Here is a 27,821-nt window from a genome sequence, read left to right as displayed (position 1 = left end):
TCACTAACGTTTCATAGCATTTCCTGTGGAATAAAAGTTCACTGTCAAATTCCGAAGCCCTATGGGTGCTGAACTGCAGGGACACGGGGGCAGGAAACTGAACTTGGCTTAGCACTGAGTTTGCACATGGGAAGGACCTTAATGTTAATGGTCCGGGGTAATGAGAACATGTTGAAGCTGATTAAAGCGCATCACCCAGCTGTTGTATTCATGCAACACACAGCAAATAAGCTTCTCTTATTCAGTCAGGTTATCAGGAAACAAAACTGCTGGCAATTCTTCAAGTGCTCTGGACTATGATGAAAGCTATGGTTCCGTATTCTTTAGTGATCTCTCAATGGCCTATTTTTTTTAAAAAAATCAGGTAAATGGACAGTCTCTAAATCTGGATATATTTTACTTTTCAGCGTCATTCAGGGTAAACAGGGATTTCTTAAGCAATGTTATAAACAATATCCTTTAAATAGCCAATAATTATCTTACAGCTGTCCCACTATTGCATATACTCCACTAATTATTGCAAACTTGCTTTGTTGGAATGTAAGAGGTTGCTATATCCCAAAAGGGTTACATTGTTCTTTTCTTCTAAGCATAAAATAGAGATTAGGTTCCTTTGAGTTGCGCTTGTCTCTTAGTGATTACATGGGTATGTCCACATACATCGTTTTCTTAGCAGCAGTTTGAAAGTGAGTCACTTCCCTTAATTTCCATATAATAGACACAACCCATGATGCAAAGCTGCTTTTTGGAAATGAACCCAAGACACTGCACATCCAAATTTTGCACAGTGAAAGTAACCAATACATTTTATAAAATTATTTTCAAAGATCAGATCCTCTGGTCTAAGATTATGGCATTTGAACAAAATTGTACTCCCCCCCCCCCCGACACAACTTATCCTAAATTATTTTCAGAGGTGGTATATGCGCAATATAAACAATGAAAATAGGTTTTATGAAACTCGATGGCACAGGAAAGACTTATGGTTACAGCTTTTCTTTGGGCTAAGCTTCATGGAATATTATTCAGTGATTTTTTAAAAATCCAAACCTTTTATGCCTTTTATCCAATGAAACTGTAAAATCTATTTTAAAAAATGATTATATGATTATTCAAATTATATAGCCAAAGCTTTAATTTATGTGAAGTAGTGACTGGTTAGTTAATGACTTACATGGAGAAGTCTTGAGTTCAAAGGTTGAGTGAGAAACATGTGTAACTATAAGATTCTGATTCTCAGTTAATTTAATTCTAGAATTATTATCATGGTTTGCCACATAGTCAACCAGATATTTAGACTGGATTTGGCATTTTTATCACTTGTGAAGTTTTTCCCAAATACCTGGGAGAGGCAGATGTTGTTTGATGGTGTTAATTTTATTGCTACAGGATGTAAGCTGTTCCAAGTAAAGATGCCTTTTGCAATTGAAGGTTATTTTGTCAATGCTGATGGTGTTCAAGTGGTGCTCCAGTTATTTTGGGATTTTACCCAAGGCGCCTATTACTATTGGTACTATTGCTTTCTTTTGTCACAGTTGTTCTGTTTCTATTTGCAGATCTTTGTATTTTTTATTTTCTCCAGCTCTTTCTCTTCTGTTCTGCTGTCTCCAGGTATTGCAATGTCCACAAGCCAGATATTTTTGTCTTTCTTATTGTTAATTGTTAAGTCTGGGGTGTTATGTGGCAGGTACTTGTCTGTTTGAGTTTTAAAGTCCCAGAGCACTTTAACATCTTCATTTTCTTTTACTTTGCCTTTTTTGTGGTCCATTAGTTCTCGCCGTCAGGCAAATAGTGATTTTTGCAGATATTCCAATGCACCGTTGTCGCTATTTTGCCATGACATGAAGATTGCCATTCTGTGCAATCTTCTTGCAGCAGCTAAACTAGATGGTCCATTGTTTCTTCAGCTTCTTTGCAGAGGCAGCATTTGCAGTCTGGTTCTTCTCAATTCTGGCTTTGTATGCATTTCTTCATAAGACTTGGTCATGCACAGCCAGAATTAACCCCTGTATCATTTTCTTCAACTTGAAGAATTGCTGTGCTCTGAGCCATTGCCAGGTCTTTTTGTTATTTGCTTGGCCTGGTATTTTTTCTAATACACTGGCCATTTAATACTTTGCCTTGACTTGTCTCTTTTCATTTGGTGATACTTGTGGGACAGTTTGGTCTTTCCAGTACTCAGTAAGCCTTCCTGGTATACTACCTTCAGTGCATCTTCTTCACTGTCCTTTAGCTATTCTTCCAGTGCACTAGTAACATCCTGAAGGAAGATTATAGCTACCTGGAAACGTGCATCTGGACTGTGGTTATCTGAATGGTTAGATTCACTACTAAATGCAGAATTGCTGTTTCAAAACCACAGACATGCAATATTAGAAAATTCAAGGGAACTGAATATATTTACTGAAACTTGGTTCACCTTTGTAATTGATGCTTTGAATTGGATTTGTTAATTTGGCTCTTCCTCTGTTGGGAAAATGTTATCAGAATTGCTTCAGATTATTAGTGGTGAGTTGTCCAAGCTCAAGAAATAGGAAAAACAAATAAGGTGGGAGATGATATGGAACTTAAAGTTTAATAAATGGAAATATAAAATAATTCCTCTTAAAATGAAGCAGTTGTTTTGCTTGTAAAATTATCTTAATGCAGCCCAAATTCTAGCATACCGTATGTAATCGTGAAAAGTGTACATTGCCACAAGCATGACACGGTCAAGATTAACATAAGGATCTATGTTGTATATTTGTGGTCTTTTCAGTGACCTAAATTCACTGGGATACTTAAAGAATTTGTCACACAGTGCAATTTGAAGCATATTTACTTAGATGTAAGTGCCATCAGAGCCGGTTCTAAGCCCAGGCAAACCTAGGCAGTCGTCTGGGATGCCAAATTTTAGGGGACACCAAAATTGAAAAGATTTCTAAAATGCACAATGTAAGTAAAACATATGGTAATCTTTCCATGTTCCTTCAGAATTTTTTCTTTATTTGCTTTTTGGAAACATTTATCCCAAAGTCATTAGAGTGGTAGTGAACAGCACATTAACAAGAGACATCATAACCCTTTCTGCTGCAGCACCTGCCCTTTGGAATATCCTACCCTCTAGGGCAGTGGTGGCGAACCTATGGCACGGGTGCCAGAGGCGGCACTCAGAGCCCTCTCTGTGGGCACTCGCGCCATCGCCCCAGTCCTAGGCCTTCAGCTGGGTTTTATAAAACCTTTTCGCTTTAGGCCTCCGCCGCCGTGTGCAAAAAAAAAAAAAAGGTTCAATCAGTCAATTTCAACTTCTCGTGGGAAAAAAAAAGATCTTACAAAGTTGGAATTGATTGATTGAAATTTTTAGTCCCACCCAGTCTGCCGTTACCATGCCCACCCAATGGGCCACACCCACCCAATGGGCCACACCCACCTGGCACCCGACGATGCATAAATGGGTTTTGGGTTGCAGTTTGGGCACTCGGTCTCTAAAAGGTTCGCCATCACTGCTCTAGGGCAGGGGTTCTCAAACTTGACCACTTTAAGACTTGTGGACTTCAACTCCCAGAATTCCCCAGCCAGCATAGCTGGCTAGGGAATTCTGGGAGTTGAAGTGCACAAGTTTTAAAATGGCCAAGTTTGAGAACACCTGCTCTAGGGCAAGATCTGCCCTCATCTTCCTATCCTTCTGCAAGAGCTGGCTCCGCCAATTGGCCTGGGGACCAAATAGGGGAGTTCCACACTGGAGGGAACTGCTACATTGATGGCAGACTCTCCCTCCCCCCTCCCTTGCTCTCTGCTCTCCACCATCCATCTATACACCGAGGTGCAGGGAATGCTATCATATTGGTATATTTATTTTCATTGTGTTCCTTTGTCGTTGTTTATTTTATTGTTCTATTATTCTGTTTACACGCCTTTCATTTTTCTTCCTTTTTATTACTGTAAGTCGTCTAGAGTAGCCCTACAGTGAGATAGGCAGCGAATAAATTTAATAAATAAATAATAAAATAAATAAGTCACAAAAAAGAAATTATTATTACAGCAAAGGAACTCCGGAAGCTAATAATACAATGAAGCAAGACAAAGGTCTGTTAGGAAGCTACTGAGCAAGTCACATGACTATTAGCTTATCAAATGGCATATACTGCATGCGCCAGTGCACCTGTTCAAGGGTTAAATATGATTTTACAGAATTGTTGCCATATGACAACAATGGCTGCTGTTGTAATTAAAATTGTTTATAGCGATTCACAGTAAATAGAGTGAAAATATCTGAGACAAGAAAAACATTTTGAAAAACTTTGGGGAAAAAGAGAAACAAGAAGACCACTTTTTGAAATTCTTAACAAAAATCGGAAAAGGAGGCAAATCTTGGGGGGGGGCAGCATGCGATTTTGCCTAGAGCACAAAAATGTCTGTTGCTGGCCTTGGTTCCATTCAGTTCATCGTGACTTACCCTTAGGTATGCAGAATTACAGGTTTACCACATCAATAGCTCTGTTATTTATAATAAATTCTGTGCTTAATCTGTGCTTAATTAAAGCTTGAAACCGCAAGAAGATATTGTGATCCAAAAATTACATAGGAAGTGGGAAGAATCTTCTTTGTTGTGATTGTTGCAGAAGTTGCATTAGTAAAATTCAAATAAAAGACTTATATATATGTGAGTGTTTGTGTACATGTACATATGGGTGTACATATATGTAAAAAGAAAAATAGAAACCACAGTAGCCCTTAATGAAATTAAAGCCATAATTAAGCATTCAGGGAGACTTCAATATTTGTATCTCTCATATGATCTATTCATATATTTTATTATTGAAGTTTTAATTGTTTATAATCAAGCCCTTGGAGTAAATGAAAGATAATATAATATCTTTCTCCCTGACATGTGTGTATGCGTGTGTGTGTATGTATGCACGCACGCCTCTGAGTCAGTGTTAACTTTTGGTGACTGCCTGAACTAGTCCCTGCAGTTTAATTGGCAAGATTTTGGAAGTGGTTTGCCATTGGCTCCTTCCTAGGGGCTGAGAGAGAGGTTACCCAGATAGCTTTGTACCTAAGGTGAAACTAGAACTCTTGGTCTCCTGGTTTATGCACTGGTGCCCTTATCTCTATACCAAACTGACTTCTCTTCCCATCCGAGGTATTACGTTATCAAGAACAGACTAAGAGAAATATGTTTGGTAAATGGTAGTAATATATTTTTGAAATGAATAAACATGGAAATAAATTCAGACAAGATAGTCATATAGAAAAATATATATACTTCAATATTTGCATTTGGGGTGTCAAACTGCTGGCCCACGGGCCGGATGCGTCACAAGGAAACCGCACCCACCCCATTGCTGGCAATGGGGAAAAAGTTCTGATACGTTGCACGACGTCACGTGACATCGCGAGTTTGACATGTCTGCACTTATATATAGATTTGTAATCATTTATTGTTATAATGAGGTATCATATAACCTGTAAGACACCCAGAGTCACTTTGTAGGAGAGATGGGCAGCATAAAAATTTAATAGATAACATATTATGTTTTGGGGGTCATTTTTTTTTTAGTTTTGTGTTTAAGTTCTTTCTGTGTGTTCTTTTTATTCTTCTCTTTGGGACTATGTATCACTATCACAATTATTTTTGTTTTTTTCTCTTGTTATTAATTTACAAGCAATAAAAATAACATCTTCACCAGTTGCATTCATACATGGCTAATCAATTTCTTGAATTAACCCATCTGCCTGCATTCACAGAATACACGACTAAAATATGGTTGACCATAATTTTATTTCAGTTTGTTATAGAAACCCAGCCCTTATGGATTTTCAAGTTAAAATTGATAATTTTAAAAATGCTTCTTTTCCAAATTCCATTAAGTGCAGCTATTTTCAGTATAATTGAGATATTCCCCTTTATTCTGTATTTGGTTTCATTGCTATTATAAAGAGAAATATCCAGATACTCTATGGTTCGCTGTTCTTCATTCTGAAATATATTTTATTCCTAATCAGTTTTATTAAATGATTACCTATCCGACAAACCTTTGGAAAGACTGCTAAAATATTCTAATCTAAATGCAAGCTGACGTTCACCAGATATCCTAAATTTGTAATGGCAAGAATACTCCCAGAATAGAATAAAACTCTGTTATTTGCAGTTAGTTCCTTGACATTGCTGGTCAACGTCTTTGGGTTTCTTTTTTTTTTTATCAAGACTGCATCTAACATGATCCTAAAACAATTCAAGGTGCCCAGTGTGGGGCTCTCCTCCTTCCAACTCCATAAGCCGATCGCGTATTCTCAACCTGGGTTCCCAATATAAATGTTAGACTACAATTCTCAGGCTGGGCAACGAGTAAAAATATGGGAACTGTATCCCAGTGTTTGGGAAAGACGGAGATAAACAGAGCTAGATTTCTCTACTCCATCCACCTGCTCTGTCGAATTTAAGTGCCAGACGGTGAAGCGAAGAACAACTGGCTGCGACGAAGGTTTGATTTGCTATTTGCAAAGTTCCAACAATTTTGATTTTAATTCCATGTACTGGTTGCAGCCTTCGGAGCGCAGTGAAAGGTGTGGCGGGGCGGGCGGAGGAGGACCGCCTCGAGCGTGGCGGGAGACCTCTTTCGTCCCGCCCGTTTTCTCGGCCCGGGCGATGTTCTGGCGCAGCCCAGCCGGTTCCTTCGAGGTTTGACAGCGCCGCTTAAAGGCGATAGGCGCGCTCCTATTGGGGCGACGTCCTGGCCTATCAAAGCCCCAACCGCCCTCCCCGGCTGCAAAGATATCCAGGGAACTTGCAGTTGCCCGCACAGAAGCTGCGCGCGAGGTTGCACGCCCCCCCCNACCAGCCTCAGGTCATCTTGGCTGAATGGGAATCTGAATTTCATTGTCCCAACATCGCTGGAATTCTCTAACTAGATGCTTTAACTACTTGAGCTGAAGAATACATATGGTAGTTCTTCAGCTCTTGATGAAGAACTACATATTTGGGATTGTTTCCTGTTTCCTAGCTGGCTGGGAACAAGTAGGATATGAGGCAGCCTTTTCCCTCCAACTGTGGTTTAGAAGGGTGTTGTCTCTGTTCATGGAGGTACTGGATAGGATAGGATAGGATAGGATAGGATAGGATAGAGCTGGAAGGGACCTTGGAGGTCTTCTAGTCCAGCCCCCCGCTCAAGCAGGAGAACCTATACCATCTCAGACAAGTGACTGTCCAGCCTTCTCTTAAAAATCTCCAGTGATGGAGCGCCCATGATTTCTGAAGGCAAGCTGTTCCATTGGTTAATTGTTCTCACTGTCAGGAAGTTTCTCCTTAATTCCAGGTTGCTTCTCTCTTTGTTTAGTTTCCAAACATTGTTTCTTGTCCTGTCCTCTGGTGCTTTCTTCCTTGTGGCAGTCCCTCAGATACTGGAATACTGCTATCATGTCTCTCCTATTTCTTCTTTTCTTTAGGCTAGCCAGACCCAAGTCCTGCAGCCGTTCTTTGTATGTTTTAGTCTTCAGGCCTTTATATTGTATAACCATCAAGATGAATACATTGCATTGTAATAGTAATTAAAAAAAAGAATTAATGGCAAAATGCATTGTAGCCTCTTCCCTGTGTTCTGCCACTGACTGTGGCTAGGTTCTCACATCATACTAAGTCAAACCCCCAAAACAATATGTGGCTATACCATGCAGTTTGAACCTAATATTTATGTACAAAACAGTTTGATCTAACGTTAAGTCTGTTAACATTTTTTTCTGGGCTGAACTCCTGGAAGGAATCACTTTTCTAGGTGCTTCTGTAAGAGCATTAAAATGATATAATTGTTAAAAATATATATTTTTTTACTTCTATACATTGCACATATAGTGAGAAACAGTTAAAAAGGTAAAGGTTTCCCTTGTCCAGTTGTGTCAGACTCTAGGGGGCGGTGCTCATCCCCGTTTCTCAGCCAAGGGAACCAGAGGTGTCTGAAGACATTTCCATAGTCATGTGTTGGCATGACTAAATGCCGAGGCTCATAGAATGCTGTTATCTTCCCACTAAAATGATATCTATTTCTCTATTTGCATTTGAAAAAAACAATTATTCTCTCCTTATAAACTTTGCCATTTCTTTGAAGTGTTTATGTTACTTTTTATATTATTTGTTGTTAGTCATCCCAGGTCAGACTCATGGCATGTGGTAAATTAAAGATATAAAGGCTGATGAAACAGGTTGGAGGTATCATTGTTCAATGAAGAAAGTCTCTGCTAAAAAAGTACACCGTCCGTATCAGATATATTCTCTGACAAATCCAAGGTTATTTCCAAAATAGCTTAATGTATCTTTAAATAATTGCAGAACTATCTTTTAATACATTAATTCAGTTTCTGCAGATGTTCCAATCTCTTCAAATTATCATTATTTTTCCTTTATATGTATATGTACAACATATAGAATCAAGATATTCAAGTGATCTCTTTTGGGAATTCCAATATTACAAAATATTGTATTCTAAGTATTAAATTGAGTTCAGTTGGGTAGATTAGGAATCAAAATCTAAAGTATAAAGTAAAGTATAGCATGTAGGTTAAATGAGATAAAAAATAGAAAGTAATAATATAAAATACAAACAGAAGTAAGAGGCTTTTTTATTGAATCAATCTTATAGAGCGGTTTGAATGGCATTTAAAATCTCTTACTTAAATCTGCCTGGTAGTATGAACTCCAATGTGTAGGAATTGTTTGAGAAACAATGCTATAGGCATATTTGAGGAACAGAAATATATCATGAACTAATCACATGCAAGTTCCAAATTAAGCTAGAGCAGAAGAATAAAGCCAGTCAGTTTCTATGTGGTGGTTATTTCCGTACGATTTTGAGTATACATCCACTATTTTCAAGGGCAACTTCAGGAATTAATTCAAAACCTGAAAGTTATATAGGGGACTAGAAGAACTGTGGAATGAAATAAAAAAAGTTGTTAAAGTTGAATACGAAAAGAGACAATCAAAGACCAAGAAACAGAAACAAGCAAACTGGATGTTAGATTAAACAGTGGAAATTGCCAATAAGAGAAAAGAAGCCAATCCAAGAAAGACAGGAAGGGACTTGTTTAAGGAATTTGAAGAGACAAAGAGCAATATTACAACATTGCTAAATATATTGATATAGAGAGGGATAAGGAAAGTCTTTCAAAAGATTTCTAAGCTTAGAAGGAGGTGTCAACTTTCTAAAGAATGAAATGTTAAAGGATGCCAGTAGGCAGATAGAAACTGATTCTGAGAAGATCAAACAAAAATAGAGGGAGTGTAATAAAATCCAATACAGTAGAGATGCCTGCATCCAAGGTATCTTAGAAGACATTCCACAATCACAAGAAATTCAGTAAAGGTTCTGACCAAACTGTGTCAACAAATCTGAAGAATGCTATAGTAACCAGCAGAGTGGAAGAGGTCAGTCTGTATATCAATGCCAAATCCTTAATTTTTCATATGCCAGCAACCTAATGCTTAGGGCCATCCAATGCAATTACAACTCTCTATGCAAATAGAGGTGCCCGATGTCCAAACTGGTTTTATAAAAAGCAAAGTAATAAGAAAAAATATAGCTGGATAACTGAGAAAGCAAAGAAAAAAAAAGAAGTCAGTATATGCTCTATGAAAACAAAGCTTAGAATTTGAAGAAACAAAGAATGGAAAGAATATTGATATTTTTGTACTTTATTACTGGAGGCAATTCTTGAGACAACCACAGCTTGCCCAAGACAAACAAACAGATGAATCCAATAAAAGAATATTTATAGCTCTGTTAAAACCAGGGGTTCTTGGTGCTTTCTGATCTAGTGGTTTTCTTGCAGACATTTCATTACCCCAAAATAGGTAGCATCATCAGTGCTGGTCTAAAAGATGAATAATAGAATAAATCAATTCAGAGTTCTTGTGGCACAAATGACCAGACTAGGAGTATCATATTTTGGACACATTACACAAACACCTAACACTCCGAAGAAATATGTAAAGCTGGTAAAGGTGGAAAGAAAGAGAAGAAGAAAACAACAAACAGCAAGATGGATGGACTTAATTACAGTACCAACTAGACCACCTGTGACCCGTGGGATCCTCACTTCAGAGATATTTCTTTATCAGGTTCCTCAATGCCTTCAACAATGGCAAAGTTTCTAATGTATTCTAAAAATTCAGAGGAATTCAGAGATGTAGCTGCCTTGAAAGTAACCCATACTGAACTGTCAAACATCAGGAGTTGACCAGACGAAATGGTTTAGAATATTTTTTATTCATCTAACATGATTTATGATAATTTTTATGTCATAAAATGTTTTATCAAATTTCAAGTCCATGGGAGTCCCTGGCCCTGAATTTTGGATGTATTCTATAATTAAGGAAATACCTTGGTTGAAAAGGTTTTGCTCTACAATGTACCAGTTAAGAACTGAGAATTGACATTTTTAGTAGTATATAGATGGGTATACCGGAAAACGTGAAAGGCCAAGTTGGGGACAGATCATTCTAGAGAAGCACTTTTCATGTGGTCCTTAAAAGTTGATACCAACTTAATGGCACCTAATGAAAAAAATTTGGAAATTGAAATAAGTTTGGGGAAAGGGGGCTCAAGAGGGTGTGTTGGGACAGAAAGGAATTTTAGAGACTATAGGTTCCTTTCCAAAACTCAAATATAAACCAGCATAGATTTTGCTATCTTTTTTTTCAATCCCAATAAATGCTGCCTTCCCGATATTTCAGTGTCATTAGATGGTATGAAAGCTCTCTGCCAATCAAAACATTCCTGTAATACCAGTGTTTTTAATTTGTGGATAGACTTGAAGACCTGTTAGAACTGTTCCCACTTCTCAAAAGAAATCTCGTAAAACTTGAGGGAGTCAAACAAAAAAAGAAATTAGAGCAGTGCCAGGTTGACCTCCAACCATGGAAACCCACTGGATGACTTTGGGCCAGCTAATCTTTCTCAGCCCAGGCTGCCAAACAGGGTTGTTGTTGGGAAAAATAGGAAGAGTGACCTCTCTCTTTAAAAGAGAGAACAATGCATATAGTTAATCATACACGTACAAACCTGCTTTAAAGGGCATGGGGTTGGTGAGACTTTACTTTAGAGAGATGCATCCCAAAAGAATGTTGCTATTTTTTTTAAAAAAATGTCTTGCTAATTCCCTTGAACTATCTAGAAAGGGGCTGGTTGACAATGAAAGCCAGTTTTTGAATCACAAAATAAAAAAAAGGCTTTTAAAAGGAATGAGCATGCCATTGTATTCTTCTGTACACCTCCTTCTGACCATCCTGTGTGTTTGTGCTTTTTATCCCTTGAAAATTTCAATGTATCTGACCAGCCCAGGTCTCAGGCTGCATTCATTGAAGCAAGAGGCAGCTATCAAGAGGCAGCTATGATTTTAATATCACTAGGAAAAGAGTAGGGGCTACCATTTCTGGCTGTGTAGGAATCATGTTCATAGATGGCCTCCTCCACATAATATTTGTATTTTCTTGACTTGTTCTTTGGGAAGATAGAGAAAAAAAGAGGAGGTTTGGAGGTTTCTGGCTCAGGAGTTCTTCTTGGCTGAAAACATGGATTACCTAATGGAGGTACCTAATGGAGCCTGCCCATTCCACTCATAACTCGGAAACTCGTAGAGTGAATCTCGTACCTCAAACGAGACCACTCCCTTGCTCGTTAAAATGCATACGTCTCTTTAAGTGAACATGAGATATTTCAGGGTGGAGAAGGCCATGGAGGGCCTAGTGATGGAACAGGTCCCCAAGGCCTCCCCAATCCACTAAGATACCTCATGCTTCTCCCTCCCTTCCTGTCGCGCCAGACTCACCTGGAAAAGATCCGTCTCCCGGATCTGAGACCAGGGGATGCTTCCGTGGCATTCCTGTGACCTGATCTGGGCTCCAGAGGGCTTTTCCAGGCCGCTGCCACCCGGATCTGAGGCCGGGGAATGCTTCTGTGCCCCCCTTCTGGCCCAATCTGGGCTCCGGAGGCCTTTTCCAGGCCGCTGCCACCCAGAAATGGGCCAAAACGCCACAGAAGCATCCCCTGGCCTCAGATCCAGGCGGCAGCAGCCTGGAAAAGCCCTCTGGAGCCCAGATCGGGCCATGGGAAGGCGCAGAAGCATCCTCTGGCCTCAGATCCGGGCGGCGGCGGCCTGGAAAAGGCCTCTAACGCCCCGATCCAGCCTCCGGAGGCACGTGGAAGCGTTCACAGGCTTCAGTTCCGTTCTCTGTGGCAGAGAACAGAGGCCTAAAGTACCATGAGATCACGCGAGATCAGTAGCGTGAGATCTTGCCCCACTGATCTCACGCAATCTTGCGTTACTTTAGGCCTCTATTCTCTGTGAACGCACCAAAGGCCTGGAGCAGCCAAGAAATCGAAGGATCTTGATCTTCGCAAAGTGAGTATTGAAGGCCTGGTGCCTAGGGAGATCCGGGCGGGGGTGGGGAGGGAGGGAATAACCTGGGTGAATGTTGCAGTGCCACTGTAGTCGTTCATAAGGGCGAACGACTGCCGTGGTGTGGCAATATTCATAATTTCGGAACTTGCTTGTAAGCACTAGGGGGCGCTCATCATGTAACTTTGAACAAGCGTTAAGTGAACGCTCGTAACTCTGGGATTACCTGTATAAGACTCCCAACAAAGAATATAAAACCTGGAGTATTTTTTATTAGCTTTCGTTGAAAAGAAAGCAATTTCCTTCCATTGAAATGAAGATGATGTCAGTTTGGCAAATTAAAAAGGAAATTCATCACTGAAATACCATGTGACTTTCTCTTTTTTGACTTATTAAGAAATCTGCCTTTGATTGAAGTAGTACAGGATCAAAATATATGGATAAGATCAATCTGCCAGGAGATGCCAATGTCCAAGGATTCAGCCAAACATGCAGTTTTACTCACGACCTTAAACAATTCCTTAAACAATACAATAAAGCATCTTCACACTCCTAAATCCTAATCTTAATCATAAATTTAATCTTTTAACAAACTCTCTTTACAAAATCAAAGAGAAAGGGGGATCAAAATTGATAGTTTTGCACATATGCAAAATTAAAAAGGGGTGCTCTCCTTATGTGAATGAAGTATATCTTATTTTGGACAAGATCTTAGTGATAGCGTAAGCTCTGTGTGGTAGCCTATATTCAGGATTACTTCTAAAGTTTCTAGCTACAAATATGAGTAATAACTGAGCAATCTTCCGATATTGAATTATACCAAGGAATCTAATGCTACTATGCTAGATCAAAGTCTTGCTACACCTGTGGCCCATGCAGAAGCAGGAGAGATGAACAGAGCAAAGTTAACATATTTCCTCTCCATCTGTCAACATTCAGGTTAAAATAAATTAATCTATTCATGGTAATTGTAATGGTTCAAATATAATACAATATCATGGAACATCTTTTTGTTGTATCTAGAAAAGCATAAGAGTCAGACTATAGAGCAGAGCACCAAAAGGTCAGATTGATAAATGCCAACCATAAGCTGCTAAGGGCATAACCCAGTATTCAGTACTGAAGAATAATCCTGTCTTTTACCACTTAAGAACTTGGGCAGCTGCTGTTCTAAAATATCTTTATTCAAAAGGGTACAGAACAGTAATTAAAATAGGAACATTGAACTCCCCAATAAAAATACACACATTAATAAAAGAAAATTCATGCCTATAACCCTAATTATATGAACAAGGGGGGGGAACCCCTAATTTATACTGAATAACTATGAGAATGTTTTTAAATGGTAACAAACATTGGTACCGTTGGTGGATGGTGATAACATCAAGGCCCTTTTAATTCTAAATTAGAATAAAAGAACTTGAGACTGTGAAAGCTTCTTTGGAAATCAGGGATAAGAAGTTGATTGCAAGATGAATATGTGAACCATTAGTATCTCTGTTGTGGTTCTTATTTGCCTGCTTTTCACTGAGGAATAAAAACCTCCCTGGAACTTTGTTTTTACTATGGCAATTGCAAGGAAGTTGTTGTATGTTCAAAAGTGGAAAAGTTTGACTTACGCGCAATGGAGGGATGGTTGGTGATGATGATGGAATTTGCAAAGATGGCTAAATTGTCTTTCTTGATTAGAGAAAAGACAGTATCTACATTTATGATTGACTTAATGCTTTTTGCATTAAACAGGAAAAAATGCACTTATGACTTGCGGTTTTGATGATTAGAAAAAAAAAGGATAATAGAAGTAAATGAGCTTTTTTGTAATCATAGAGCAAGAGATAACTTTGTAATTCTTATATTTGCTACAGAGGAAATCAAAAGCTTTTTATCTTTTCTTTCTGTACTTTTGCTTTTTTCTTTTTCTCTGTGTTCTTCATTCTGTATTTGTGTTAATTTTTATATTTTCTTTAAAACTTTTTGTAAAATTTATATATAAAAAGAAATCAAAACATTAAGGTAATTTTTAAAAAAAATTAAACAAGAGATAAAAGCAAATAAAAAAAGAATTAAAATTAAATAAATGTATCATAAACCACATTTGTATATGCATTTCTTAATACAGACATTTTAACTATCCATATTCAAAATTTCTAAGCAAAATGACATTTGTACAGATCAGGCTAATCTGTTGAGAAGAGCATTGTTAACATAGCTAATAAATAATGATCACAGTTGAATTTTTTTTTAGATTTTTTTCCCAAAACTCTCTTCTGTTGTATTTAATTTTTAACCAGAACAAATGCCCATACTTTTAATATAATTAATTGAATGAAAGTTCTATTTCATGGAGTCATGGAATGTAAAGGTTGACAGGGACCTATTTTTCAGTGTTTTATAGCGGAGGTCCCCAATCTTTTGGGCACCAAGGATCGGTTCCATGGAGAAAGGTTTTTCCATGGACCAGAGGATGTGTGGTTTTGTGTGCTGCCTGCATCTCACGGATGGGGTTTTACTTGTTTGTGCGGCCCCGTACCAGTCCATAGACTGGGGGTTGGGGACCCCTGTTTTATAGTGACAAATCTAGTCATTAATAACACATTAAACCAATGAATTCATTTATATTCCTCAGGAAATATGAAATAAATAATATTTATTTTAAAAGATGATTGGGTAATTTCCCCAATTTCTTCAAAAACTTGTTACTAATTGGAGTTGATCATCTAAATGTAGCAGTATGCTTGCAATCCTGTCAGCATAATCCAGAAAGGTTATAATTTATTTAGTGTCATGTACTATCATTTCAACATTAGTACTATTACCCATAAGATATTTTCATGGTTAGTTCTTCTTGCCCTGTTGAAATAAATTCTGTGCCACAAAAAATTATAGTAATCAGATTCAGATACCAGCTGATCCTTGCAGAGTTTTTGAAGACTTGGTGTAAGAATTTTATGATGTATTAATATTACCAAGAATCCCTTGCTTTTAAGTGAAGTAGGTCTACATCTTTCTTCAGCTTTTCTTAATGCTCTTAATTGACGCAATCTAGATAATTTATGAAGGAATGATTGAACTTAACTTACTTGAAACCAAATTGAACATGAAATTAGGAAGGCTCCTTTGATAACCAACACAATGAGATGAGAAGTTGGCTGCAGTAAGTATATATAAAATGATGACATTCCTTCTTTTCCCAAACAGGAGGATTCCAGGTTATGTCCTTTGAGCAGCCAAACAACTGTGTAGCAGCTGAGACCCTTTGTCTAGCTGAGCCTTCCTGCAGTGCCACCTATCAGATCCTGCAGAACTGTTCCCAGCATCTTTCTAAGAACAGTTACGTCTTCCTGTACCAAGAAGCCAACAACAGATGCACAGAGGCACAAATAAAAATGAGAAATGGCCATTTTCAGCACTGCAAATGTCACCGACGTGCACAGAAGAAGGAAGAGCGGTGCAAGCAAATCTACCGGGCTCTTCATTCAACTTTAACACAAGGTGTGATAGAAACTTGATGATGATTGATTTTCTTGTATCACTAGAGACAGTAGAGAAAAAAACCCCCAACGTTCTGGTAGAAACAAATGCTTAGATCTAAGAGGAAAATAACTGGCATCAGTGTCTGAAATCTCATTACAGTCTTTCCCAGCTTTGCCACTTGAGACTTTTAAATAAAGAAGCTGGAGACTGAAGTCCAACCCCCTTACGCTCAGGGCCATAAGGAGCACTGTACATCATAATAAGTTATAATCTATTAGAAAGGCTTGCACTACAGGAATGTGTTTTATGCCTTAAAAGATGAGAAATACAATGGCACATTTTAGCAAGGACAAAGAGGTTGTTGTTGTCCAGGAACCAGAAAAAAGGGTGAAGGACTGGACTCAAAGACCCCATTTGGAAGTGCCCTCTTAAGATTAGTCCTCAGACAGGGCTATTTGTGGAAGAGAGCAAAGACAACTTTTGTTGTACATATCTCCATTGGAATCCCATTGACAGACGCCCTGGTTCAAACTCCGCAGAAACTACCTAGATGCTTGACATAGCATGGCTAGCTAAGAATCTTTATTGCATACTGAATGAAGCCTATTTAAGCAAGTGATCATCTTCTGTCAATATGAGACTGTTGTTCCTTTTTATACCCATTGTGATTTAAGTTCAGCACTACCCCCCCCCCCCATCCCTTTCCTACATCTTAATGGGCATTTTGTTTTGCCATTTTCAAGAGTGTTGTTCCCTTCTGCTGTATCCTCCCATCCATCAGCCAGTAGAAAAACAAATTGGTTTAGATTTTGCTGTTCCCATCACTAATCCCAGTTACTGTATCTATTTCCTATGTAGGGAAGATTATTCTCTCCCCCCCCCATCAGCTGGGTCTAGGAGGTCATACAATAGATGCCTCAGCAACAGAGGAAGTGGCTTCCAACTTCTTTGAAAGAGGCAGCCTCTGCTTGCCTAAGGCCCAGGCTCTCTTAACGTTCAGGCCATCTCGCAGTGGTAGCACCGGCAGCAGGCAAGGCGCAGAGGCATGTGATCCGGCCTGCCCAAAAACCTACAGTGGGATGGAGTGGACGGGGTCTTAAGTAGGGCTTATTTTTGTGGTAGGGCTTATATTAGGTCCAACCCTAAAAATCAAGCTAGGTCTTATTTCCAGGGTAGGTCTTATTTTCAGAGAAACACGGTACTGCCACCACTGGTCAGCTGAACATTTGGGCTGAACCAAGTCTCCAAATTGGAATTAGTTCAGAGACATAGCAGGTAAAGAGGAAGAGCCCAGTTTGAAAGAACTGGGCATTTTCACTTCTGAAAGCAGTAGAGGACAATGTGTGGGAGGTGATGGCTATTTGTGTGCACTTACTTAAACTGACTAATAGTTGCGAAGCTGATGCAACCTTCATAAGGAGTAAATTGATAGCTATTAAAATGTACTGGATACAAGTGTCTTGCCACTTAATCAAAGAAAATCTAGTAAATCCCAGATGATGACGATGTTACCATTCAGTTGTGTCCCACTCTTGGCATTTCTATGGGCCAGGTCTCTCCATTTCTTCCGATCTTGCACTATTTTTTTGAGTTTTTCTATTCTCTGGCTGTGTCAGCTTTGATAGTGTCCAACCATCATGTTCTTTGGCAGCTTTCTTTCCTTTTACTGCTAACTCTTCCAAACATAATTATTTTCTCCAGTGAATTCCTGCGCATGACATGGCCAAAATCAGTGAGACGTAGTTTTGTGATTTTTCTTTCTAGTGACTTGTGGTGTTATGTACACCAGTACTTTCTTGTTGGTCACCTTTGCTGATCAAGGAATACACAAGTGCTTTTCCAGCATCACGGTTTATTATTATTAGCATATGGCATTGTTTCATTAGCCAGGAGACCGCAATGCTATTGCAGAGTAGTAGTTTGGCTGTCAATTTACCTGCTGTGTTGTAGGACATGCCTGTGCACTTCCCAAAGTGTGCCACAGGAGGGCGAGCTGGCTTCTCACCAGAAAGAAAGTCAAGTAGCTCTACCTGCAGTGTCATCCTAGCCCCACACTTCCCCAAAGCTGCCTCATAAATGGGCGCAGCAACCAGGAAGTTTCAGAATGGCAGGAATCTGACTGCCTGCACAGAGCACCAACTCATTTCCCCCCCTCCCTCCCATCGAAGTGGTATCTACTCGCATAGCACATGGTTTCAAACTGTTAGGTAGTCAGAAGCTGAGGCGAGTGATGGGAGCTCACCCCGCCATACAATGCTAGGACTCCCAACTGCTGGAACAGAGGCCATCTCCAGCATCATTAAGCCACTGAGCCCCGCGCCTCTTACCACCACAGCTCAAACGAGTTGATTTTCTTCCTGTCTTGCTTTTTAATGGCAAGCATCCAGTAGTTCAGACCTATTTTTCACCTCAGTTGTGTATGTCGTAGGGATTTTGGTGACATCAAATTTCTTTGGAGGCACTGCCTCTTCGATGGTGCATAGTTTGACTTTAATCTTTGCCACCAACACTTCATGATCTGAGCCACAATTAGCACTTAGATATGTATCCTAGATATATAATGTGAAGACAAATAAATAATTGAAACAATTTTATTCTGGAACCTATATTAAGAACCTAAAACATTATATTGCTTTATATTGTTTTAGATAAATAATAACTTTAAGCATAATTCCACAGTGCATATTATAGTCTGATATTAGCAATTATTAAGTTTAATAATGTTAATATACAGACCAGTTATCCGTTTATAATATTTGCCTCCCAAACTAACTGTGTTGTTTACTGTGTAAACTGTGTAATGTACACTTTGCTGTGATCAGGCAAGCCCATTTTCTAAAACTCTTTGTTTTTAGATAATGGTTTCTCATAATCTCTTGGGAACCTTTCAGTACTCCAGTAGATAAAATTATATTATTTTATGTTGTACAGATGACTTTCATTTAGAGGTGCTTCCCCATAGGGAAATAGCAAACGAAAAAGCTATGAAGACAAAATACAACAAGCTGGCAACTTGTATCTCAGATAGAATTTATATCAGCCATTTGCACTTTTAGCATACTGCCTAGAATCCCTTACGACTAAGGTAGTAAAAAATCTTACAAAGAAATTAAATAAAGAAATTCAGATCTCTTTTTTCCTATAAATTGTATGTAGGGTAAATCGTAAGTAGCAGCAAATATTTAACAGGCAATTTTAAAGATAGCTTCAAGAACATATAGATTGGGTGAAACCAGGCTTTATAGCAGCAACTGTGAGAGGGATCTTGGAGTCTTAGTGGACAATCAATTCAATATGAGTTAACAGTGTGCGGCGGCAGCCAAAAAAGCCAACACAGTGCTAGGCTGTATTAACAGAGGGATACAATCAAGATCACACATGAGGTACTAATACCACTCTATAAAGCCTTAGTAAGACCACACCTAGAATAGTGCAATCAATTTTGGTTTCCACAGTATAAAAAAGATGTTGAGACTCTGGAGAGAGTGCAGAGAAGAGCAACAAGGATGATTAGAGGACTAGAGACTAAAACATATGAAGAATGGTTACAGGAACTGAGCATGGGTAGTCTAGTGAAGAGAAGGACCAGAGGAGACATGATAGCAGTGTTCCAATATTTGAGGGGCTGTCACAGAGAGGAGGGTGACGTTAACCCATTTTCCAAAGCACCTGAAGGCCAGACAAGGAATAATGGATAGAAACTGATCAAGGAGAGATTCAACCTGGAAATAAAGAGAAATTTCCTGGCAGTGAGAACAATCAACCAATGGAACAGACTGCCTTCAGATGTTGTTGATGTTTCATCTCTGGAGGCTTTCAAGAAGAGACTGGACTGTCAGAAATGGTGGGACTCCTGCTTGGGCAGAGGGTTGGACTAGATGACCTACAAGGTCCCTTCCAACTATTCTACTCTACTCTACTCTACTCTATTCAAACATTAAGGCACAGAGGCAGATAAAGACATTTCTTTGAACCCCTGGTTTTCTACTCTTAACCAAAGACCATTACTTTCACAGAAAGAGAAACCACATTTCCTCCACTCTAATTAATCTGTAATTAATTTTTCCAAAATCAGAATCTCAGCCATGAAGTGATGTCTCCACAGTTAATCTCACACTGTCAATCAATGCACAGCAAGCCCTCACCTAAAGCCAAAAGTACAATATCTTCCAAAACTTACAAATCTCCACACATAAGCTTATTACATCTAAGGTTACTTTTCATCCAAATATCTGCCCCATCCACCCATCTCTTGCATGCATTCCCAGCTCTGCCTTCTACAATACCAATTGACTTTCTAAATACTTAATTGCATTCTCAGATTTTTTTTTCTGCTACTCTCCCCAGTTTCCAGAAGAATACAGTATTTCCCCCAGACACCTTTTCTTTTTCAGCTAACTAATTGAAGAACAACCATTTCACAGCCCAATTCTTTTATTCTGAAGAATCATCTGAGTCCAGAGAATATGTTGCCCATTGGTAGCACATGGCCAACTCCAGCAGTTTATCCACCTGACCATAACCCCAACTATTGTTCAGAATACTGACAAAAATGCTGAATGCTGAATAACCTATGAAGAAATTACTTTCCTCATGAAGTTCTCAATTCATGTAAGAAATATTATAGTAGATTTGCAGAAGGAAAAGGCATTATTTCAAACGCTTCCACTTATTTTGTTCTTATTTCATAATATATTTAATTAAGCCAGTGGTGTGTATGGCACTTTTACAGAGTTGTCCCAAGGAGCTTTCTGTCTTAAATTTGACATTGGGTAAAGAATAAAAAGAGAGACATGGATTAAACAGACAAATAATTCATTATTGAATTGTAGAGAGATTGTGGTGATTGTCTTTTCTGTTTAATCTCCTTTGGCAAATCATTTCTGGAGTTTGCTGTTACCTCCTTGTATTTCTATGGATTTATAGGTTCCCCTAGACCCAAAGATAGCCCAAATTCCTGCCTGCTTGCTGCTAATATTTGCCAAATGGATCACAAATGCACGCGTCACCGCTCACACTACGTTCAGGCCTGCAACCCAGGATACCCCTGTGACCAACACAAATGCCGCCAAAGTCTGAGACACTTCTTTGAGAAGGTTAATGCGGATTTCACCAAGAGGCTCCTGTTTTGTCCTTGCCAAGATGAAGCTTGTGGGGAACGACGCTGGAAAACCATTGTCCCAGAATGTTCTTTCCTCAGCAGCAGCAAGCCCAATTGCCTCTTCTTGATGGATACCTGCCTCAAGGATAAAGTCTGCAGGTGCGTCTAATGGAATGACTATCTGGATAAGTTTCATGGCATGTGGGCACCTGAATATTAATGTCTATAAGAGCAGTAAAACAGATGTGTTACAATTCTGATAGGTGTGATGTACCTATTTAAAAAATACAAACACCTCCCCCCCACAAACCCATCCAGAAGTGGCCACAAGGGGGTTAGTATCATGTCAACTCATGTGACATCACTGTTTCACTACAATCCCCGAGGTCCTCTGTTATCTTTATAAAAATGGGAAAATATAGTGCAATCTCCCACTTTAAAAAATTGCTCAATTTTGGTTTACTCTATCAAATAATGGAAAAACTAATAAATCATTTCTGGGCTAATAAAGGGGTTTGTCATTCTGATAGTTGTGTCTCCTGTCAGATCCCGGCTGACTGATTTCCAAGAAAAATGCAAATCGTTACAGACATTCACAGATGGCTGCTCTCCATCGAATTATGCAGCATGTCTGCAAGCTTACATGAAGATGATTGGTATGTGTTGGGCCTGGTGGAATTTATTGGGAAGTTTGATAGAAAATCTTTTCTGACTTTGACTAGTGCTGCCCAAATGGGTCTCCATACTCCCATATAGACGCCTCTGTTTTTATAATCCTTTGCCTGGTTAGCTCTAGTCACAAGGTTCTGAAATCAACACATCACTTGATTAATGTTTGCTATGAATTGGTAGCTCTTAGTGACTCACTATAGAATATCCCCAATATAGGTTGTTGACAGTTAAATGACTACATTATATAGACTGAAACTTCTCTGAAAAAAAATGGTACAGGAACTTTATTAAAACTAGCTTATTTCCAGATCAGAATTATATAGTCTTAGGTTGCTGATTGAAAAGAGTGATTCACCAGTTTTATTGCACATTTAAAGAAAATAGTTCTATGGTTTTGTATTAGCCTTTTTGGTTTAGGAATTAAAAGGTAAATCTCCTTTAAAATTATATTGATTCTTTAAAACTATCTTTTAAAACTGTCTTGATTAAAACTATCTTGTAATTTAACGAACACATCTATGTAGTTTTCTTGGCAACAACACGCTCATGACTTACTATCGCTTTCTTCTGGGATGTCTGGTTTTATTTTATTTCTTTATTTGAAACAGGTACATCTTTGACCCCCAATTATGTGAGCAATTCCAGTACTGAGATCACACTTTGGTGCTCCTGCAAAAACAGTGGCAATCATAAAGAGGACTGTGATCAAATCCTTAACTTATTTTCCAGCAACAAATGTCTCTGTAAGTCAATATTGAAATGAATATTAGGGTCAGATCTTGATTCTTCTAACCCAAAAAGTTTCCCAGTGAAATAGATTGGGAGAGTATTCTCTAGAGAAATGAAAGTAGGTTTCTATACAGTGCAAAATTAAATTTGAAAGTTAAACTGCTAGAAGACTTTAATAAATACTCCATTTATATTCCACCAGTCTTTCAAGGACATGCAGATGATCAGGTCCATTACAGATTTTCATAAAGATGGGGGAAATTCATGGAGGATAGATCTGCCAGGTACTGTTAGGATACTGAAATGCAGATGAGATTTATTCATTTTTCACATTTATACCCTGCTGCAATATCCAAGGATTTTGAAAATATAAAAAATACCCTGCTCTTGCCTTCCTCCATTGCTTATTGTATCTTTATCATTATCATTAATTATTCTTACCTTATTAATATCTTCATTAATTACATCTGCATTCAATAAAAGAACGCCATCAACTTCTTCATTCTGCTGATACTGGAAATATGACAGTCGCCTGAGCACTAAATTTGTTTTCTATCCGCATCATTGCCTATACACTTTAGAAAGTTAAGCTTGTAAGATAAATATTTTTCACTATTGTAAAAGTGAGGTTAAACATTGGTTTCAATTCTTAATGTTTCACCTTTTTAAATTAGAAAAAATGCTTATGAAAAAGGTTTTTCGTGCTTCTTGGTTAATTTTTAATTATGATTCATTATCAGATTCTCTTATCCCCTTCTTTGGAAGGGAAGAAAGACATATGCCTGAACTTGATTGATAAGTTCACGTCCCTGCCAAGCCTGGTGATATATTACACTGGAATAGTTTTCTTGCTCAAGAGCAATATACAGTGAGTTAATTGCCAAAATGCTCTTGCATTAAAGCCAAAAATTGATGAATAAAGAAACTGCAGGTTTCTGTGTAGCCAAGGAAGAATGAAAAATGCCTGCTAGTTTTTGATAAGAGACTTGTGAAAAATATAACTACAGTAATTGACCAGCATATTTGCTGTGCTAAATAAAACTAGAGCCTTCAACCAATGGCTCAGAATTTGTATCATGGACATATGAACAGTTAGAGATCCTCAACACTCCCCCATGTTCTCTGTGTCATAGATAATGCAATCCAAGCTCAGATGAATCTTGGCCAAAATAATGAGGAGGTGCAGGACCAGCCACAATTCACCCCTTCCTTAGACATTCATGGCACCAGCACAATGTTCACTGAAAAACTGTATCAGGTAAGATAATTATGTTAATTAAACTATACTATAACTGAAATCAGAGAGATGATATGACTAAAATTACAAGCGGTCAGTTAAATATATTCTGAGAGGTTTTCCCCTTTGACTCAAGAGGCCTCCAGAACATCCAACAGAAAAAAAGGAGAGGAAGAGAGAATTTAAATGAGATATATCCAATCAGAACTTAATGTTTTCCCTCTTTCTCTGTCTCCCTTTATAGGAACCTAAGGTGAAGCAGGAGAAGAAAGATTCAGACATTCTTACCCTCAACCAAAAATCACCCCCAAATTCTGAATACCCCAGAGCTGGGTTTTCCTCACTCATCTTGGTCTTAACCTTAGTCTTCTTATTTCTTGGCCCACCTTAATCTCACCTGAATTTCATTGCTACTATTGTATATTTCCTTGAGAAGGGGAAACTGACTTGTTTCATGCAGAGAGGAAACATTGGTCACTCTACATTTGTTTCCCCTTCTATCAGCACAGTGGCCCTTTGACTCATTTTTGTACACGGTTGCAATAGGAGCCAGGGGGAGATGATGGGGGGTTCAGATTCCCCCTCTCCCGTGGAGAAAAAAGCAAGCAGATAGGAGATTCTAGGGAACTATTTTTTAAAATCTAAATCAGGGTAAAGTTTTCATATTCCAAGATATCCTGCTTTAAGAAGACAAAGAAGAACTGGTAGTCTCTAACATGATGTGCAATTTCTGGCCAAAGGAGCACCCCAACATCTGGATTGTTTTCAGGACTATATTGTAGAATTGTCTTTTTTTTTTAATCAGCCAAAGCAAAAATGTTACATTAAGGTCATGATACTAAACTGTAGCCTCCGTACATGGTTTCTTGTTTGCCCAACTAATCTTAATGTGTTAACTGTTCAGGGGAAATTTAATTCACTTGAGCCAAGATGGATGTATGTATTTTTTTCAATAAAATGGTTCTTTGCAACAGCTACAAAGTGCAGATTTTCATAAGAGCCTGCATGCAAGCTAAGATTTTATGCACAACAGATCCCTGGATGCATCAAATGTTGTTTGCCATGTTAACATTCCCTGACATACCTTTCTGTACATTGTGTAAAATTACAAGTTATCCATGATCTGACAATTGTGGGTGTAGAAACTGTGATATTAGATGTTGTTTTTTTGAACCGCAATGGTATGTTGTTAATGCTGTTTATAGATTACTTATTTACATTTCTTATATGGATACTGCCATGTGAACCTTCAAGTTTTGAAAGAACTATCAAGTAAATCCAGTAATTCTTCATTGCATCTCTTTCCTTCTTATTCTAAACAACTGGAATGTTGTGGCTGTGAACTTGCCTGTCCTATGTGCAAGGATTAAGGCTGTGCTGCATTCCATAGTGGTGTTTATTCTAAAACAAAGTTGTAACATAACATATAATGTAATAAATTCTCTACATTTTAGCATGTTCACTTTTTTAAATTTAGGCATAGGTTTTGTCTTCTGAACAGTGAAGAATCTTGGTAGAAAGATTCTTCACCAATACGAAGTTTCATCTTCATTTACTGTATGCTTAGTATCAAAAAATGAAGGCCTGATTTGCACAGATTCCTTCACCTTTCTGCAGTAATAATGGCACCTATTACTGAAATTATAAAAGGATTTGTCCCCACTTTTTCAATTTGCAGTTATATTTGTACAAAGAAATTTGGAAGCATGGCTTATTTTTTAAAAAGCAAGAAATGATAAGTGTTACTAGAAGGAATATTAAATCTTATTAACAGTTTTTTCAAACAACTGTGACTGTAAAATAAAATGTTAGAACATATTATAGATTGGAATTAAGCATTTGGAGTTTTGTACAAATTCTGAAGATGAGTTATAGAATCCATTTAGATAAGTTAATAATTTTGCAACACTACAATTTCCATTAAGAAGACATGACAAAAGTGCAAAGTATTGGAAAGCCCTAAAATTAAACTTTGTAATAAGTGCATAGGTAAAGATAGTTTTTTTAAAAAAATCATAGTGCTGTTTTCCATGATTGACTTTCTGCAGTTATTACATTTATAATAGATTTACAAGAACTAGAGGTACAACAATTGCAAAACTGAACGTCCATACTATAATGAATTGAGAAGCAAACTACAGGTTTTAAAGGGTGTGGTCCTCGTATGGCATGCATGTACATCAACAAAACTTTGATGAACTTCCTTTTCTTCACTTGGGCTGCGCTTCTGTTTCCTGAGGTCCATGCACACCTTGGGAAATAAGAAGACTCATTTAGCCTTCATGAGCTATTTAGGCTTCTCTCTCCTTCCCCTAGATTGGAGGAGAATGTCCCAATCATTCCACAGGCCTCTGTACTGCCTATGTATATGATAAGAGGGAGAACAAGATATTGAAAAGTGTGGTATTAACTACTGCCAAGGTCAATGTTTATCAACTGTGGCAACTTTTAAGTTATATGAATTTCAACTTCCAGAAATTCTAGTGACTGGAGAATTCTGGGCGTTGAAGTCCATAGTTGCAATGGTTGAGGAACATTGGCCTAGGACATGCCAGTCAGCATTTTCAGCTAAAGTATTGTTCCTCCTCCATTTTCTTACATTGTTCTAATACTTATTCTATACTTCTTATATGGTTATATTGATTTTATTTCATATAATATTGAGTACATCAGCAACTCCCATGCCTCTCCTGAGAGGAGAAACTGCAGAACACTAGACATTCCTAAAATGTTATCAAGTGTCTATAGTATATTGTCTGGGTCTCTTGGCAAACATAAAAGAAGTAAGAGTATTCTGAATTACTGTAATAAAAATTCCAATATCTTGCACATGTTATTCAGCTTATAATGTCAAAAATAAAGTTTACTTTACAACTCTGGGCATCTTTTTCCCCCTTGACTTCAGCAAGAGATGTATTGAATGTCAGTACCTCTGTGATGATTCTACAATACAGACAGCTCTTAATCTCATTTATGAAAATGGAACTAAGCCAGATAATTATATAGTCTCATCACTGTTTGCACTATTTAGTTGTGTGACTATAGACCCAGAAAAAATTATTCCTCAGCTATTTTGAAATTGGGTTGTTACTTCATAGATGAGAGAGGTATTTTCCCAAAGCCATGAAGTAAAAAGACACTCTTTTTCACAATGCAAGAATTAAGAAGTATCCTTTAAATAGAGATTTTCCATATTTTGGAACTAATTAAGATTTAGGAAATGCTAAGAGCTAATTGTTCATATGACCCATCTACAGGGCTGGAAAAACATCCAATTTATTTCTTGAATTATGGAAGGATCTTCCAGTATATGCTATTGTTGGTAGAAAGTATGGTGGATCCTAGATGTGTCTACTGCTTATTTGAACTTCATAAAACTAGAAAAAATTGAGTAATAAAACAAGTGAGACAATTTGAAATGCAGAATGTACGTGGAGAAAGACACACAAATTAAGCTAGTTCTCACTTTAGATCATTTGCTGAGTGACAGTGGAGAAATACATTTCACACTAAGCACTCTAGTGCAATTTAAACTGAATTGGGTTTTATTGGTGATTTTAGCTAGTTGCGAGTATCAGCATATTTGTAATATCAAGCATTTTGAATTTGAAAAAAATCTTGCTTCAATTACAATTGAGATCTAAATTACATAAAATGTCAAATGTAACATTGCATCTAGCGTGTTGTTTTTAGAAATGAAAACTGAATTAGCACAGAAGCCAGTAAGTAATAAAATCAGAACTGCTATATAGAGGAATACATTTTTTTTTAGATCTGAGGACAATTCCTTTTCCAAAGCAAAACCTCTTGTTGGGAGATGGGAAATTTTCATAGTTACCAATGCTCTGGTAACACCCATAAGATTTTTTGCTAGAAACTCCCTTTTCCTAGGAAAATACTCTGAAGTATCATTGTTCACTTTTCTCCTTTTGAATAAGTCACACAAATGGTTCTTGGTTGATAAAAGTAAATGGGATTAGACTTTCCATCACTTGTGAGCTGGTTACTAAGCACCCAGATCATGATCATAACCATGGGAATGCTGCAATGGCTTGAATTTTGAGGACCAGTTGCAAGTTCCATTTGTTCAACACCATTGTACATTTTGTCAGAGAACAAGTGGTCGTTAAGCAAGGACCACCTGTACTTGAGTAAGTGATACAGTATTACATCTCCAGATATTTCCGAATTGTATCAGGAAAAAAGATGAGCTATATACCTGTTCTTGGACAACTG

At 38.0% G+C, this 27,821-nt stretch overlaps 1 protein-coding gene across 1 annotated transcript; it reads left to right on the top strand.

The window, feature by feature from the left end:
* The first annotated feature begins 15,576 nt into the window (after nucleotides 1-15,576).
* Nucleotides 15,577-26,457, top strand: GFRA3 (GDNF family receptor alpha 3). The gene is made up of 6 exons (XM_015817884.2): nucleotides 15,577-15,864; nucleotides 20,773-21,106; nucleotides 21,494-21,603; nucleotides 22,228-22,362; nucleotides 23,482-23,606; nucleotides 23,830-26,457. Exons 1-6 carry the CDS (start codon nucleotides 15,585-15,587, stop codon nucleotides 23,974-23,976), a joined length of 1,131 nt encoding a protein of 376 aa, XP_015673370.2. The 5' UTR covers nucleotides 15,577-15,584; the 3' UTR covers nucleotides 23,977-26,457.
* Nucleotides 26,458-27,821: the final 1,364 nt, after the last annotated feature.

The sequence above is a fragment of the Protobothrops mucrosquamatus genome, unplaced genomic scaffold (assembly GCF_001527695.2).
Source record: "Protobothrops mucrosquamatus isolate PMUCROS unplaced genomic scaffold, P.Mucros_1.0 scaffold653, whole genome shotgun sequence".
In the NCBI taxonomy this organism is placed as follows: Eukaryota; Metazoa; Chordata; class Lepidosauria; order Squamata; family Viperidae; genus Protobothrops; species Protobothrops mucrosquamatus.
Note: the sequence above shows the minus strand (reverse complement) of the source record. Positions and strands in the feature narration are given on the sequence as shown.